This window comes from Eptatretus burgeri, chromosome 2 (assembly GCF_056783735.1).
Source record: "Eptatretus burgeri isolate ZD-2024b chromosome 2, Ebu_testis_v1, whole genome shotgun sequence".
Lineage (NCBI taxonomy): Eukaryota > Metazoa > Chordata > Myxini > Myxiniformes > Myxinidae > Eptatretus > Eptatretus burgeri.
Genome location: NC_140962.1, coordinates 11,443,452 through 11,461,320, shown reverse-complemented (window position 1 = coordinate 11,461,320; position 17,869 = coordinate 11,443,452). Strand labels below are relative to the sequence as shown.

The following is a 17,869-nucleotide window of genomic DNA, read 5'->3' as shown; positions in this document are numbered from 1 at the left end:
TTATAGCCTGGAATTAAATTACATCAAATCAGACTTTTTCCACTTTTACTTACACATCGTAACCCACAACTTCCAAGTGAAAAAGAAATTATACAAATTTCAGAAAAATAATTAATAATACAAAACAAGAATATCTTAGTTGGATAAGTGTCCACCCCCCTAATAAGATAAATTGTAAATTAGCTCAGGTGTAGCCAATCACCTTCAAAATCACACACCAAGTTAATTGGCCTCCACCCGTGTTAAGGTGATGCAATTCTCATCATTTCAGAATATAATCAGCTGTTCCTATAGGTTTCCTCTGCTGGGTAGTGCATTTCACAGCAAAGACTCAACCATGAGTCCCGAGGAGCTTTCAAAAGACCTCCGGGATAAAGTTGTGGAAACGCACAGATCAGGGGATGGGTATAAAAATATTTCAAAGGCCTTGAATATCCCTTGGAGCACAGTCAAGACAATCATTAAGACGTGAAATGCAAATGGTACCACCAAGACCCTGCCCAAAACAGGCCGTCCCTCCAAAATGAATGACCAAGCAAAGAGGAAACTGATCTGAGAGGCCACCAAGAGGCCAATGGCAACTTTGAAAGAGCTACATGCCTTCATGGCAAAGACTGGTCACTGTGTGCTTGTGACAACAATATCCCAAGCACTCCACAAATCTGGCCTGCACAGTGGGGTGGCAAGAAGGGAGCCCTTACTCAAAAAAGCCTGCCTTGAGTCCCGTTTGAGGTATGCAAAAAAAAACCACTCCAGAGATTCTGAAGCTGTGTGGCAAACAGTTTTGTGGTCCGATGAAACCATGATGGAACTTTTTGGCTGAAATGCAAAACGTTATATTTGGCACAAACCAAACACAGCCCATCACCCAAAGAACACCGTGAAGACTGAAGCATGGCGGTGGCAGAATCATGTTTGGGGATGTTTCTCATCAGCAGGGACTGGGACACTTATCAGGATTGAAGGAAAAATGTATGGAACAAAATACAGAAAAAAAAATCCTCAAGGAAAACCTGCTGCCCTCTGCAAGAAAGCTGAAATTGGAACGGAAGTTCGCTTTTCATCATGACAACGACCCGAAGCACACAGCCAAAGCTACACCGGAGTGGCGAAGGAACAAAGGGATAAATGTCCTTGAATGGCCCAGTCAGAGCCACGACCTGAATCCAATCGAAAATGTGTGGCATGACTTGAGGATTGCTATCAACACTCCCCATGTAACTTGACTGAGCTTGAACAGTTTTGTACATAATAATGGGCAAATATTGCCCAATCAAGGTGTGCAAAGTTTGTAGAGACCCATCCCAACAGACTCGTAGCTGTAATTGCTGTCAAAGGTGCTTCCACCAAGTATTAACTCAAGGGGGTGGACACTTATCCAATCAAGATATTCTAGTTTTGCATTTTTAATTTATATTCTGAAATTTGTGGGTTACAATGCGTAAATAAAGGAAGAAAAAGTCTGATTTAATGCAATTTAATTCCAGGCTTCAAGGCAACAAAAGCTGAGATTTTTGAAAGGGGGTGCAGACTTTCTAAAATAGGCACTGAAGACAGATTTTCGTGGTGTTTTGTGGGGCACACCTACAGGAAGTAAAAATTATTATAACCACAAACTATGCCGTCAATTACTTCCAACGTACGATTACCTTTTTTAAGTCACCACTGTTGGTTTTAACACTTGACTGAACGAGATTTTGAAGAAACCCAGTGGAGGCATTCTATGCTTATCGCACTTCCCACTGATGAACGGACTGCAGCTGCCTCACCGAGCTACGTGGCAATGATCTTTAATTTTTTTCTTCTTTTGTATGCAGCACGAGGCTGTGGAGTAGCAACATCGGCGGAGGGCACGGCTGTGCTGCTGATACAATGCCCTCTGTCAATTAGAGGAATTTGAAATTTGATCAGGGTGACGGCGATAGCTCAACTCTTCTCAAAGGACACCGTGGGATCTTTAATGCCCCCCAACTAATGCCGGTAGACACGACGCTCAGGTGAACGACCATCCAAGGGACAGCACACACATTTATGAATCACCCTGCCTGTGAAACAGTGATGACATAGCTGGGTCAAGAATCAAACCCAGGCCAGACAGCTCAGAGGTGGGTGTGCATACATCTAGGCCACCCTGTCAGCCCTATTTAAAATTCACTAAACAGATTGCAGTGCAATTTTGACCTTTGGATGTTCAGATTGTACCACAGAATGACAAGATTCACAGCAGTAAGAATCACATGAATACAGGACATTACAAACCTTTGAAGAAGTTCATTCATGAAGGTCCTCAATGCCAGATACGAGATCAGAGCCATTTCCCTCGACATATTGCGTGCTTTCGATACAGTCTGGCACCCGCCCTGTTCACCAAACTGTCTTCCTATGGTATCCAAGGCCATCTCCACTCATGGCTCGCAGACTTCCTCTACTGTCCAAACCAATGTGTGGCCCTTAATGGAGTTCTCTCATCTCCTCCTCCTGTCCAGGCTGGAGTTCCTCAAGGTAGCGTTCTGGGCCCTGTTCTTTTTTTCTGGTTTTCATCAATGATCTCTCAGACTCTGGAAAATCCTCTATATCTCTTTGCTGATGACTCCACCCTCTGCCGTACCATGTGTCGTCACTCAGATCAGTAAGCAGCATCTTCTTCACTCTCTGCAGGTCTGGATAAAATCAAAAACTGATCCAACATTTGAAATGGGTCTTTCAATCTTGACAAATATCAGTCTCACTATGTCTCTCTGAAAGGACCGTCTGGAACACCCCCCCCCCTCCCAAATCTACTTTCTCAACAATCCTCTTGAAGTCCTTTCATTCAAGTTTCTGGGTCTCACTATCTGCCATGATCATTCCTGGGGAAAGCCACATTTCCAACCTGGCCTTCGAAGCCAGTTGCCGACTGGACATCCTCTATCCTGCAAAGTCCTTCCTTGGTACACTTGAGCTCCTGACCACATACAAAGCTTAAATGCACAGCTTGATGGAGTACTGCTGTCCCCACTGGGCTGGTGCTCCCGCCTCTCACCTTTCTTGTCCTCATGCTGTGGAAACCAAGGCATTTAGGATCATTAGTATCTCCTGCGACGAGGCCGAGTCTCTCACCACAGGCAGGTCGGAGGTCTTTCCTCCGCCCCCCCCCCACCCCATATTTCCACAGGGTGCTCAAGGTTCGCCAGGAACCCCTTTCTGGTAAAACGACTAAAATCAAGAATCACTGCTCACCTTCACTTTTTCATTCCTCCTTTCTCCCGCCTTTGGAACAAACTACCACACTCTTCAATCCCGTTCTTCCCTCCAGGTCTTCAAAACAGCTGTTCACCACCATCTCTCATCTTCCGTCATCCAAAACCTCGATCTTTTCTCCCCTCCGTTAATCCACCCCAAACCCACCTCCTTCAAATTCCCTGTTTTCCTTCCTGAAAGTCCCTGTAATGTCCATCTTGTTTACTCCGTGTTCCCCGCCCCATCTCTCTCCCTTCCACAGATCTCCCAATGTCCCTGTTCCCCACCGTTTTGTGCTTCCCTCTCCCAGCTCTCTAGTCTCCTGCTCCCGTTGTTGTACGTTCTGTGTGTTAGCTCTTATACGAACATCGAGATTGTACACAAAAAACAAAACAAAAATATTAACCCTTCAAACAAATTATAGAAAAAATTTGCACAGGTATACACACCATGTTTGGCAGATTCTGAGAGCTTTTCAAAGCGAGTACAGCAAACTTGTTGCTGTTGCTCTGCAGGTTGCACTTCCTTGTTCTTTGCGCGTGCCTTGTCCAAAGCCTTATTGGCGTTCTCATAGTCGACAAGTGCTCGAGCACGCCGGTACAACAGATCCTGGGGTGCCAGAGAAAACCAGGCATGTAACAGTCAAACACTGGGGGGGGGAAATGGAGCATGAGGGCAAATCGTAAAGCATTCATGGGGACAACAAAAGGTTCACAGAAACCTTTTGTTCACACGCCATGTTAAGATGCTTTAGACTTCAGCATCCCAAACAGAATTCTCCATTGGTAAGTAAATGCAAGTTCAGACAAATGGAAAATGTCCGAACAACACTGGAGCCGTATTGTATTCGTCAACACAACCAAAGATAACAAGAATGGCTCAAAACCCAAAAATCAATGTCCAACTGCTGTGTGCCCAACCTTGGCTGCTTGCGAATCACGCATGTAGTATCGGAAAAGATCGGAGAGTTTCAGGTCTTCATCCGAGGCTACTCTTCCATACAGCTTCTGCAAACGAACAAAAGTGGAGGCAAAATGTTTGAAATATCAATGCCAAGGCTGATGGAAAAAGAAGGCCAAAAAGTAACCTGACCAACAGATGAATAGGTAGACAAGATTACAGATAAACTGGTATGAGAAGGTCTCTCTCGACCCATACTTTAATGGCCCCAATTATTCTTCCGTGTTCAGCTGGGAGGAGGGAGGGGGTGGATGTTTGGTCCAATTCTTTTTCATGAAACAGCTGGCCAGAATTTGCCTATTCTTCATGAAAGACAGCGAAGGAGGATATTCAGCCTCCAACTAGTGCCAGCAGCAGACGGGACGTCGAGCTCAATGCGCATCGGAGCGGCAACACTCGGTGATAAAACATCGTGCCTGCCTTTGAAACACCAGCCCCACCTTTTATATTTGGGTCAGGAATCAAACAATCTCGACAGCTCAAAGGTAAATGTGCGACGTCTGCACAATTGGTGTCGGTCGAGTTGTAGGGAGGGCAGTGGAATTGGAATTGATGAAGAGAAGACTGCCAGTCGATATAGGAGAGACCATATAATACTGTGACAGTTTGGCGACATCCTCTGGATTGGAGAGAACAACAGAATCTGCAGTTTTGCAGTAACAGACTTCCGTTTATCACAATACGTACTGCAACTTCAGGTTGGGGAAAAGGTTCTAAGAACAGGGTAAAATGGAAGAAGACGATAACAGAACACTCACTCGAATCACAAGCGTTACGTAAAAAGCCGCAGCCCAGGAGTTATTCAGCATTCTTTGGTGCAAGTTATTAGCCACAGAAGACAAATTAGCATGCACAGCTTCGTGTAATCAATTTAACTTTCCATTACACAAAACGGGCAAGAAGGGGAGCAGGACAGTTGGTCAAGATATTTTAGGAATTAAACTAGGAGTGAGAATAAATAAAAAAATTTGGGCGAGTGGGGGGGGGAATTTGGCTTAAAGATACTGTGACGTCCACGGGACTTGAACAGTCCCGCCAACGTAGAATGAGCCGAAACGATGGAGGCGGTTTATTTATTTATAACCCAAAGATGGCGGTTTTAATCGCTCTCCCGCAAACGGGACGAGGAAGGTGGCACGAGTCGCTTTTCACTGAGTTAATGTTTATTTCTCAAACAGAAATAATAATAATAAGAAGAGGGATCCGGGGCGATTCGACGGGATGGTGGTGTGGGTTCGGGCGTGGGGAAAACACAAACAATTCCAATGGATATACAAATCTCAAACCCTCTAAGGCGCCAGGTACACACACACACACACACACACACACACACACACACACACACACACACACACACACACACACACACACACACACACACACACACACACACACACAACATAGCTGGTCCTGGTGGTCAGGCTGGCCCGTGGTGTAGGCGCAACAGTCCCTGGATTGGCGTCAGACGAGCTGGCGTTACGCTCGTCTGGTGCAGGAGACACCGTGGTGCTGTCGACCTCCTGGTGTCGGCCCAAGTCCGCTCACAGCCGCCAGGGAACCAGTTCTGGCGCCAAGTTGCGAGCAGGAGAGGGAGGCAGGTCCGCCCACCGTTCGACCCCGTACTCCGAGCCAGCAGAACCCCAGAGCCAATCGAGGTGAGGCATGAGGCACAGCAAGGCCATGAGACACGATGAATCCAGGATCGAATCAGCGCAACAAAACAGCACGCTCCTAGCACAACAGCCTCCACCAAAACGGTTTTTCTTTACCGATCTTCTTCCTCCCACCCCTTTTCCCCGAACAGAACCTTTTTATCCTTGAGTCCTCGTCACTTCCAATCAAGCCGTTTTATTGGCCCTCCGCCGTCGCCTTCCGCCAATCGTGATCACGGGGCGGAGCCATCCGCAGCACTGTCCTGTGACGTCACGGCAAGCCTCCAGGGAATACTAACAGGGTTTACGCAGACACACTTATCCTATCCCGTAATCCCTATCTAACTACGTGACAATTATCATTTCCCCCTTGAAGAAATGGACATTTACTAGACAACTTATCACCACTGAATTGCTACTTATTACATCGAGATCCTGGTAAACTCGAACAGCATGGCATACCTAATTAAACATCCTAATTACCCTTTGAATGCATACCCCCCCTCAGACGTAACAATACTTTGATATGAAAGTAGATATAAAGGAGAAAAACCTTACCCTTGTCTTTTCCAGCAACTCTGAAAATTTCAAGAACACCCTGCGAGAGAGAAGAAACAAGCAACAATGACAAGGATAAATAGATACAGATGATTCATTCACTGTAATTACAACGGTGAAGTTTTATAATGAAACGAGAAGGCCACTCTTCAACGTTGCGACGTCACCAGATATGCTTCCGCCCACAATATTACATCGTTATACATACCAGGGCGTTCCAAAAAGACCTGCACGACTGGTCGTTAACACATTTAGAACCACAGATGATACAAGGATCCCCTTTGGTTTATATGATAAAGAAACTCATAAAAGTTTTGTGCACACCATCGTGAGCTCAGTTCGCACACGAGTTCTTGGCTTGTTCGTGTCCACCGATGCGCATGCATCTGTTAACCGAGAACGAAGGTCCTGCAGGTTTGCCACCTCTGTGTTATGGACATCTTTGACAAATCCCCACAGAAAAAATAATAACAATAAAATCAAGTTGGGTTGTCTGGTGATCGTGGGAGGGGGGGGAGTGGGGGGGGAGGTGGTTGGTCCGTCTCGGCCAATCCAGCGACCTGGAAATTTTTAAATTAGGACGGCTCAAATGTCTAAGGCCCAATGCACCGTCCTGTTGAAAAATGATGTCGGGTTGCAGGTCTTCAATCTGCAGGAAGGTGAATCCTTCCATCATGTTCATGGAAATTGTTGAAGTCTGTATCCTTCATAAAGACAAAAAAAAAAAAAACGGACCGACCAAGCGTTCATAGAGAAGGCCACACCACACATTGACCTTTTGGACTGTCGAGTATGTGTTCAATGACCACGAGGGGGTTTTCAGAACCCCAGATCCTCACATTGTGCCGGTTGACCTTCCCCGATACATGAAAGCAAGCTTCGTCCGTGAACGCGACCTTTATCAGGTAATCTTCGTCGTCATCCTCTATGCGACTGAGCATTTCCAAGGCAAACGCCTTGCGTTTGGGTCCGTCATTTGGTCTGAGTTCCTGCAGAATCTGCACCATATAGGCCCAAAGCTTCAATCTTTCATGCAAACTCTTGTGTTTTTCTTTGCCGAGGATACAGTGACCTCAACAACAAGGATGGTGCTCCCCTTCATTGGGCCTTAATCGTTCAGAATGAAAATGTTCCAGGCCGCTGGATTGGCTGAGACAGACCAACCGCCTGGCCCCCATGATCACCAGACATAACCCCCCTTGATTTTTTTTTTCTGTGGGGGTTTGTCAAAGATGTTGTCCACAACACCAAGGTGGCAAACCTGCAGGATCTTCGTTCTCGGATCACAGCTGCACGCGCACTGGTGGACACAAACACGCAGAGCCAAACATGGCAAGGACTCGTGTACCGCCTTGATGTCCTGCGCGTGACAAACGGACCTCACGTTTAACTGTATTGATGGTGTGGACAAAACTTTATGAGTTTCTGTATCATATAAACCAAAGGGTATCGTTGTATCATTTGTGGTACTAAATATATTAACAACCAAAGTCATCCGGGTCTTGTACCCTGTACTTGTACCAAGTTTGAGTTAAATCCTTGAAAACAGATTCAAAATATTCAATAATTCTGGCTGCCAGACCATGCGTCCAATGAGGTAGAAATTTAAAACATATATTCCCCATGACGACGAGATTATAACTAACGCTGATTGATTAAGTGGTTCAAGAAAATGTTTATTTTTATTTTCGGTCCATATGGTTGCCAGACCATGTGACCCATTAATTATTATTGAACACCCTGGTGTCCCCAAGGCTTGGGGAACATGTGGGTGGAGTTTCCTCTCGATCTGTCAAGCCGTTCTGGAGAAAATTTTAAAGGTTTATTCTTCAAAAAAAAAATCATAGCTGTCAAACCATGTGACCTGTGACATCGTGAGCGGATAACTTTTTGTTCCTCATCGATAGGAGATCATGTGTAAAATTTCACGTCGATCTGTCCAGCCACTTCAGAGGAAGGTTTTTAAAGTTTTTTTTTTTTTTTTTTTTTTTTTTTTAAACAACATGGCTGCCGAATCACGTAACTGATATCAATTTTTTTTCTGTGGACCATTTTATCCACAGATGACCCCCCAAAATTTTCATGTTGATCGGATGTAGCGTGCTACATATGTAATTATGATGTCATAACGAAGGCACCGATGACTTCATTAAAAAAGTAAACAAATAAAAAAATAATCAATTTCCTCCCCATATCAGAGCCATATCCCTCGACATATATCGCATGATTTTGACAGTCTGGCACCCTGCCCGACTCACCAAACTCTCTTCCTATGGTATCCCAGGCCATCTCCACTCATGGCTTGCAGACTCTCTCCTATCGCAGTCAACGTGTGGCCCTAAATGGAGTTCTCTCATCCCCTCTTTCTGTCCAGGCTGGAGTTCCTCAAGGTAGCGTTCTGGGCCCTGTTCTTTTTCTGGTTTTCATCAACGATCTCTCCGACTCTCTGGAAAATCCTCTTTATCTCTCCGACTCTCTGGAAAATCCTCTTTATCTTTCCGACTCTCTGGAAAATCCTCTTTATCTCTCCGACTCTCTGGAAAATCCTCTTTATCTCTCCGACTCTCTGGAAAATCCTCTTTATCTCTCCGACTCTCTGGAAAATCCTCTTTATCTCTTTGCTGATGACTCCATCCTCTGCCGTACCATCTGTCATCCCTCAGACCGGCAAGCAGCAGCTTCTTCCCTCTCTGGGTAAAATCACAAACTGGTCCAACACTTCGAACATGTCTTTCAATCCAGACAAATCTCACACTCTCACTATATCTCTCTAAAAGGACCGTTTAGAACCCCCCCCCCCCCACCACCCCCTTTCTCAACAATTCTCTGAAAGAAGTCCTTTCATTAAAGCTTCTGGATCTCACTATATGCCATATGATCTTTCCTGGGAAAGCCACATTTCCAACTTGGCCTCCAAAGCGAGTCGCCGACTGGGAATCCTCCGTCGTGCACAGTTCTTCCTGGGCCCACCTGAGCTCCTGACCACATACAAAGCTTTCATCCGCAGCCTGATGGAGTACTGCTCTCCCCTCTGGGCTGGTACTCCTGCCTCTCACCTTTCTCAGCTTCACACTGTGGAAACCAAGGCATTTCGGATCAGTGGTATCTCCCGCGATGAGGCTGAGTCTTTGGGCCTCTCACTCTCTCACCGCAGGCAGGTCGGTGGTCGTCCTGTCTTCTACAGTCTCCTCTCCGGTCTCGCCCCCCCCCCTTGCTCCGTCTGCGATATGTCCCACCCATATTTCCGCAGGGCGCTCAAGGTCCGCCAGCAGCCCCCTTCTGGTAAAACTACCAAAAATCACAAATCACTGCTCACCTTCACTCTTTAATTCTCCTTTTCCCCCACCTTTGGAATAAACTCCCACACTCTCTTCAATCCCATTCTTCCTTCCAGGTCTTCAAAACAGCCACTCACCACCATCTCTTATCTTCCCCTTTCCAAAACCTTGATGTTTTCTACCCCTGTTAAACCACCCCAAACCCACCTCCTTCAAATTCCCTGCTTTCCTTCCTGAAAGTCCCTGTAACGTCAATCTTCTATTCCCCGTGTTCCCTGCCCCATCCCTCTCCCGTCCACAGAGCTAATGTCTCTGTTCCTCACCGGTTTGTCCTTCCCTCTCCCACCCCTCTTGTCTCATGCCCCCCTTGCTGTGTGTTGTGTTAGCTCTCATACGAGCCTCGACAATGTATACAGAATTTAAAAAAAAAATCCTCAGGAGGACCTGCCATGTGCCAAGTTAACCAACAGCTAACAGCTTGGTTTCAGAGATCGAGGTCCAAAGTTTTTCCAACATGGCTGCCACAACACATGACCTATGATGTCATAATCGCCAATAAAACACTCCACAGGAGTAGTTGCTCATATGGTGAAAATTTAGTCTCAATCTGACAAGCAGTTGCGGAGAAAAACACTAAAGTTCTGTGCAGACAGACAGACAAATTAAAAATCGCTCTCAGAGCGACACTTGGCAAAACGGAACGGCAGGCAGTAAAGCATATACCTCTGGCAGGCTGAATCATGAACATTTTGTATGCCACCAATAGGCCGGATCTGAATCCGGACCTGAACCAAAATCGAATCGGCTTGTTCTCGTCACCTAACCAACTCATCCACCTAGTTTTGTCACAACTCGTCCACAACTGTTTGAGATCTCATGTGACAGTTTTTGGCCCCATCTCTCAGTGGTGAAGAATCAATTGAAAACCTCTCTCGGATCTGGATCTTCACAAAAATCGAATCAATTTGTCGTCATCACACATCCATCATGTCCACAAAGTTCAATCCAAATCCGTCCACAACTTTTTGAGATATCATGCAATATCGTTTTTAGCCCCATGTCAAAGGTGAAGAATCACTTAAAAATTCTCAGATCCAGATCTTCACCAAAATTTAATCAATTCGTCCTTGTCACACATCCATCCTGTCCAAGTTTTGTCCGAATCCATCCATAACCTTTTGAGATATTGTGCTCGATATCCTTTTGGCCCCATCTCTCAATGGTGAAGAGTGACTTTAAAGATTCTCAGATCCAGATTCTGATCTTCACCAACATTAAGCGTTGCTGTCCCTTGCCGGTAAACTGCAAACAAAAAAAAATTTCAGAACCATTGCTTGAAAACTGTGGCCAAAAATCATGCGACAAACAGACAAACACGACAGACCAAGGTACTTGGCAAAATAATTTTTTTCATAAAGTAACAAAGGGACCTAAATGCAATACCCTCTCCTCCGGCAAGGATAATTAGCATGGACGGGCATACGTAATGAGTTCGTCCCTAAGGGGGCAGATTTCGACAAGACACGTGGCAAGTTAGAGGCGATGAAATGCGGGTTGGTCGGAATCGAAAGCGGGTTTTATTTTATTTATGTATTTTTCCCCAAACATGGTTAAAACACTTTATTCACCGGCAGTGACGCAAAATACACCAGGATATTGAGATAGTCACTTATTAACGAGTAATGTTAAAGAGGTTCCAAGTAATAAAACTTCAAAGTCGGTGAGTGTGGTGACAAGATATTAAATATGTGATGATCCATGCAAGAATGTCCTTTCGCTTTTATTTTATGAGCAGGATGAGGCGAGGAACAGAGAGTTTGGGTTTGGAGGGAGTTTCGGCACCACATGGAAAACGTGCAAACATTGTCGATCTTGAAGTTCTACAAGGATAAAAAAAATTTTAAAAAGTCAAACTGATAAAATGTGAGAAAAATGTGATGGGAAATCCTTAGTGCTGAAAAGGAAGGCAGAAGGAAGAAAGAAAGAGGAGCACAGAATAAGGAAGATAGAACAATGAAAAAAAAAATAAAGAAGAAAGGAAGAAGGTGAGGTAGATAGAAGAAGAAAGACACAAGAAAAATAAGAAAGGTAGAAGGACAGGAAGATAAAGAAGGAAGACAGAAGTAGAAAAAGAAGAAAACAAGCTCAAATGAGCTAAGATCCTCGTCCTCTTAATGATGACGTCATAAAAACGAATATGACGTCATTGTGATGTATCAGGTTTGCGATAAATTATCTGTGCTAATGCCCTGTTCGATTCCCGCAAACAAAATTCAAACAGCTTGCCTAGTTTCGGAGATAATGGTATAGGTGATTTTATGACGTTAACTTTTATTTTCTAGGAAGAATTTCCAAAATCGGAGATGGTTACTGCCTGCGCGTGGGCTTTCTGCATATATATGGCAAGTTTCACGAAGATCCGATGAAAACTCTGGGTTGTGAAACAAAAAGTCAAAAAATAGGAATGACGTCATTAAAATTGATACGACGTCATAGTGATGTCTCAAATTTGCAGCAATTCATTTCTGCTAATGCCCTGTTCGATTCCCGCAAACAGAATTCAAAAAGCTTGCCCAGTTTGAGATAATTTTTTAGGCGATTTCCATTAGCGGAGATATTTTGATGTCATAACTATTTTTCTGGGAGGAATTTTCAAAAGCGGAGATGGTTACTGTCTGCGCAGGGTATTTTTACATGTATATGCCAAATTTCAGGAAGTTTCGATGAAAACTGGAGGCTGTGAAACAAAAAAGTCCACAAGAACAACAACGTGAGTTAGACTTAGAGATCCTCCACAAGGATCTAAAAAAAAACAAAAAAAAAAAAACAGAGGAATAACAAAAATCCAGAACAGCATAAACTCCCACAATATCAAGAAGCAAGACGAGAAGGAAATACAGCAGCAATAACTGCATTCTGCGCTCCACCAGTCATTGTGTTGTTTTTCAGTCAGTTGTCCATACAATCTGGTTCAGAAGGACACAGTTCAAACCTACGAAACCTTTGTTGACTGCGTGAAGCAGGGCCATCGCCGTAAAATACAAAACACACAGGAAACGGCGCTTTATGTTGAGGTGCGGAGGTGATGGTCATGCTTAACCCTTGACCAATCAAAAATCCCCAAGGGGTTAAATATCATGACAATGTCAGCTTTGGTCATATTTGCTCTCTCTCCTCCTCCTCCTCCTCCTCCTCCTCCTTCTCTCTTCCCCCTCCCCTTTTTTCTCACCCCATCCCCCACCCCCCCTCCCTCTTGGTATTCCAGTCAGCAAAGCAACAGGTGATATTTGCTAGTGAACAATAAGTACCTTTTGAAGGGCATAAAGGATTCAAGGAAGTGCTGTCCCCTGGTAAATAAAAATGACCGTTTTTACAGCCATTTTTCCCTGCTGTGCAGGGGTTAGGCTTTTTCTTGAGGCAATGTTTTATGGCTGGATGCCCTTCCTGACGCCAACCCTGGTCGCCTCTTACGACACACAGGGATATGGTACACCTATTCTAACCGGGGCATACACCGGGACCAGTACACTGGTACTCACTTTGCAGACCTCGGAAGGATGACAGGCTGAGTCAACCCCCTGGTGTTAATTCAGCAGCCAACGGGGCTTGAACTCAGGACCCTGGGATCCCAAGCCGCCACCCTAACCACCAAGCCAACACCAGGCTTCCCCTGGTAAATAAAGTGCAAAAAAAAAAAATGCAGGAACTAGAAAGAGCAATCACATTGCAGACCCTTTCCAGGTGTTTGTGTGCTTGAGTATTCTGTAATTAATAATAGATATAACCAGAACGGTACTCCGTAGAGCACACACCACCACCAGGCTGAACAGTTCACGTTTTGTATCCCACAGATAGGCCGGATCTGGATTCGGACCTGAACCAGAACCGAATTGGCTTGTTCTCGTCACCTACCCAACTGCTCCACCAAGTTTAATCGAAATCCGTCCACAACTTTTTGAGATATCATGCAATATCGGGTTTGTCCCAATCTCTCAATGGTGAAGAATCCCTTGAAAAATTCTCGTATCTGGATCCGAATATTCACCAAAATCCAATCAAGTTGTCCTTGCAACACAGCCAACCTGTCCATCAAGTTTCATCCACATCCATCACACTCGTATCATGTGTGGACAGACAGTTGGACAAAATGTGGTGAAGGTGAAGTGGTGAAGATAATGGTGTCCAAAATGTGATCTCTGACTGGAAGCCAATTGGCTGTACCTGTATCTGTTCCAGCCGGTCATAGAAACCTGACCCCACCCATTACAGTCATGTCAGAAATTTGTCCCGACCTTTCAACACACCATCCTCTATAAGCCTGAATCGTATTATCCAAGTATCTCTGTCTCGGACAGGTGCGCAGCCATTTAGCAACGTCAATAGAAGATGGAGAGTTTAGCAGTGAAGGTCGTAATACAAGTCCATCCCTCGTAAAAGGCATGATAAAACACCTGTTGCATTCTTTGCTCACCTGCTCAGTTCTGTTGTGTCCTGCGTTCCAAGCGAGTGCATACAAGTAGAAATCCTGATCAAATCTTCAGCCATACCTAAACAACACATCAGAACGACATTTATAAAGGTATCAAAAATACTTTCAAGCAACAGGGGAGCAAGGTCAAACCTACGCTGCATTAAAAGACAAATATATACTATATATGTAAAAATGAACAAAAATGCAAACCCAAACAAAAACCCAACAAAACAATCACTCACTTCTGTGAGCCCGAGTCATTTTGTCAGCCTTGGCGGTCGAGTCTTTGATGCGCATGTGATAATCTACCAAAAAATTCTTTTCGTGTTCAAAGAAGTCATCAACATCCTACGGAAAAAAAAAAAAACCAAAAAAATAAAAAACAGAGGAACGTGTGAGTGTGCGTTACATCTCAACCGGACATTGCAATGCTACAAACTTCATCCAGAGTCTCCCATTCGTAATCTGGGGGATTTTGTGCAGAAATGCATTTCTTGCAAATCACAACAAGTTTATAAACTGACCACTCCTATGAAACCAGCCCCAAACAAGCCAAAATTCAAGTGTCATCGTTTAGCAAAGGAAATTAAATTAAAAAAAAAAATTAAAAATTAAATCACAGGAGATGACAACGTTGAGAGCTTGAGATACTATGGAATTGAGAAAGCAGGGGTGGACAGTCCAGAGAGAAGAACATGACCACACTGCGTTATGGACAAAGACCTTCTTGTAGGCTGCAATTTATGATTTTTCAAGAAATTACTTGGAACGACAAAGAATGCCCAGTCTTGGAGGACAACTTTGATAAACGGCCGGCCCCGTTCGAAGTCATGGTTTATGGTGAGACCGAGAAGATCAGAGACCTCTTATAGTGGCTAACCATGGATATACAAGGTAGGTGGAAACATTTGATGGCCCTTCCGGACCGACAGGCTGAGACCAAGATTTGTCAGGGTTGAAAGACGTCAGTTGTCAGACTAGCTTCGAATCAATTCCAAATCAGCAGAAAGTGAAGCGGTTGCTGCTTCCTTGTGTGTGGGCAGGGACCACTATCCGGCATCGTATGAAGTCATCTTCACCAATGAAGGTTTTCCAAAGCATCAGAGTGGACATTTATGGATTTGAGAAACAAGACTGGACTGGACGTAACTTTCGTGACCTGTCTAGGGTCAAAAAAAAAAAAAAAAAAAAAAAACTAGAACGGCACTCTTCGACATCAACAGATGAGCCTCCACACACATTATTACACAAATTTGTACCAAGTTTGATTTGAATCTCTGAAGCCAGATTCAAAACATTAAATAATTCTAACTGCCAGACCATGGTGCTCGATCAGGTTTAAATTTAAAACGTATTGTTACGGTTGTGGGGGTAGATGGAGGAATTTCATCAGGGAGTTAGGATTGAATAGAGTTGTTTGGTCCGTGGCCATGTAGGAGATATCTCGATGTAAATTTAATAGGGAGGCTGTGAGCTTAAGTGTTATGTGTTACCACACCGGGGAGGAGCAGTGTTAATTTGATAGGGGTCAAGGCCAATCCCCCCCCCCCCCCAGTATATGAGATTGCCCCTTGTGGCCTATTCCTAAGTTGTTGCATTAACAAGCCAACCAGGAAGAAGTGCATTTTTATAACAAACAACGCCAACAAACAAGCAAGCAAGACATGCCGAGCAGGCAGAAGCCCCGCCTTTCCGGGTTTCGTGCGAGCAAGCCACACCCCGGAGGTTGAACGGTTGTTCGGTGTTGTGTCGAAGAGAGATCGGGAGTGAGTGCATGAGTTCGGGGTGAGCGGTGCATTTGTAGTCGTGAGAGGAACGTGGCTAGGATGGAGGATCTTGCTTTGCTCTCCTCTCGGTATGACAAAATGGCTTTCCTTCAACGCATGAAGAAGACGGTGCGATTCTCATGTTCGTGCTGAGGCGAATTGGCTCACGTTGGAGCACGACGGTCCAATTGGCTTACGTGGTGGAGCAAGACGCTGGCCATTGGCTCTTGGTTGGGTCGGAAGAGACGGACCTCGAAGCCTCGTGTATGTAACCGAAGTGGATGATGCCATTCTGCAGAGTGCCGTTTATCGGCCAGCGCAAACAAAGAAGAAGCTGCACGGCGGTCTCTGAGCCTTGGTGTTGAATACCACTCACGAATTGTTTGGCATACGTTTTTTCCCGCTGAGAGTAGCTTGGTGCTATGTTGGGAGCGTCTACACGTGTAGGACGAAGTGCTTCGATTCCAACTTCCATAGACACCATCTCTGGACAAAGCGAAGCGCCAGAATAAAGGGAGGATTTTTCTTTTCTTTTATGTTCCCCTTGTCTGTATTTAAGTCTGCGTAGAGGTACCTCAACTTTATGTTTAATTTATCTCACGTTTATTATTACATTTTGCATTATCCCCTTTGTAAATATTTCTATCACCATTAAATCCCCGCGTTTATTTTAAGTTGCTATGTCCGTGTAATTGTCGTGGGGTTGAAGTATAAACCCCTTGTGCTGTGATATCCATCTGTGCTTTCATGAGCCTCCGTCGCATGCCATAATCTCTGAGGATCAACGTGTTCGCCTCTTAAGGAAAACCGCTCGGCTATCTGGGCTGGCTGGTGTTAACCGCCCGTCCACCACAATTGGGTTGGGCGGATTACCCTAAACCGCTAGACCCACGACAATATATTGCCCATGACTATTAAATCATAATTGTGACGTTTCACATCGAATGATGAAGCGGATCAAAAGAAATAATGTTTTTAAGATATTCGTTCAATCCAATATGGCTGTCAGACCATGTAACCCATCAATTATTCGTGAACACCCTGGTATCCCCCAAGGCTTGGGCTTGGAAAACATGTGGATGAAGTTTCCCCTCGATCCGTTAAGCCATTCTGGAGAAAATTAAAAAAAAAAAAATCATAGCTGCCAAACCATGTGATTTATGACGTCATAGGTGGAGAACTTTTTGTTCCTCATGGATAAGTGATCATATCTGTAAAGTTTCGCCTCAATCTGTTCAGTCGTTTCGGAGAAGATTTTGATGTAAAATAAATACGGTATATATATATATATATATATAGCTGCTGAACCACATGACTGATGAAGTACCAGTCAATACCCCCCCCCACCCCCATACAATTTAGCCTGAGGTGACCCTCAATTTTCATACCGATTGTACATAAAGCGTTTGACGTATGCAGTTATGAAGTCATAACGAAGCCACCTATGACATAATCAAAAAACAACAACAAAATAAAAACCACATTACCCATGGGGAGTACTTGACATGTACCACGTTTCGATTTTTTTTCCATGGAGTGGTTTTGGAAGATACATTGGTCCAAAGCATTTCCTTTTTTTCAAATATGGCTGCCATGCCGTGCGACCTATGACATCATACTTGTTAAAACGATCGAACGAGTAGTCCGTGACACAGAACACGGTGAAAATTCCGCGTCAATCGGATAAGCGGTTGCAGAGAAAAGAGAAATTTAGCACGGACGGACGTACAACCCGAAAACAATGCCTCTGGCCACTGTCAGAAGAGGCATTGAAAAAAAAAAAAAAAAAAACCAAACAAAGAAAAATTAAAACCAGGGATGGATGGATTGCCTGCACGACGATTTAAAGTCCTTGCAATCTTCTCTTCCAACATACATCTCATCATGTTTTACATAGCAGAGAACACCTTAGTCACTGCATTATGCAGCAGCTCCTTCCCTTGTTGGATGAAAATTCCACAAAAA

General features: G+C 44.5%; 1 protein-coding gene across 3 annotated transcripts in view; it reads right to left on the bottom strand.

Moving 5' to 3' along the window:
• The window catches only part of LOC147031425 (sorting nexin-6-like), a 48,431-nt gene that overhangs the window by 2,873 nt on the left and 27,689 nt on the right, over positions 1-17,869 (bottom strand). For all 3 annotated transcript variants that reach the window (XM_085862928.1, XM_085862936.1, XM_085862923.1), the window contains exons 8-12: positions 14,381-14,486; positions 14,139-14,214; positions 6,390-6,429; positions 4,140-4,226; positions 3,669-3,828 (exon numbers count right to left, since the gene is read on the bottom strand). In XM_085862928.1, the coding sequence (XP_085719054.1) occupies positions 3,669-3,828; positions 4,140-4,226; positions 6,390-6,429; positions 14,139-14,214; positions 14,381-14,486 (469 nt within the window). The remainder of the gene's footprint in view (positions 1-3,668; positions 3,829-4,139; positions 4,227-6,389; positions 6,430-14,138; positions 14,215-14,380; positions 14,487-17,869) is intronic.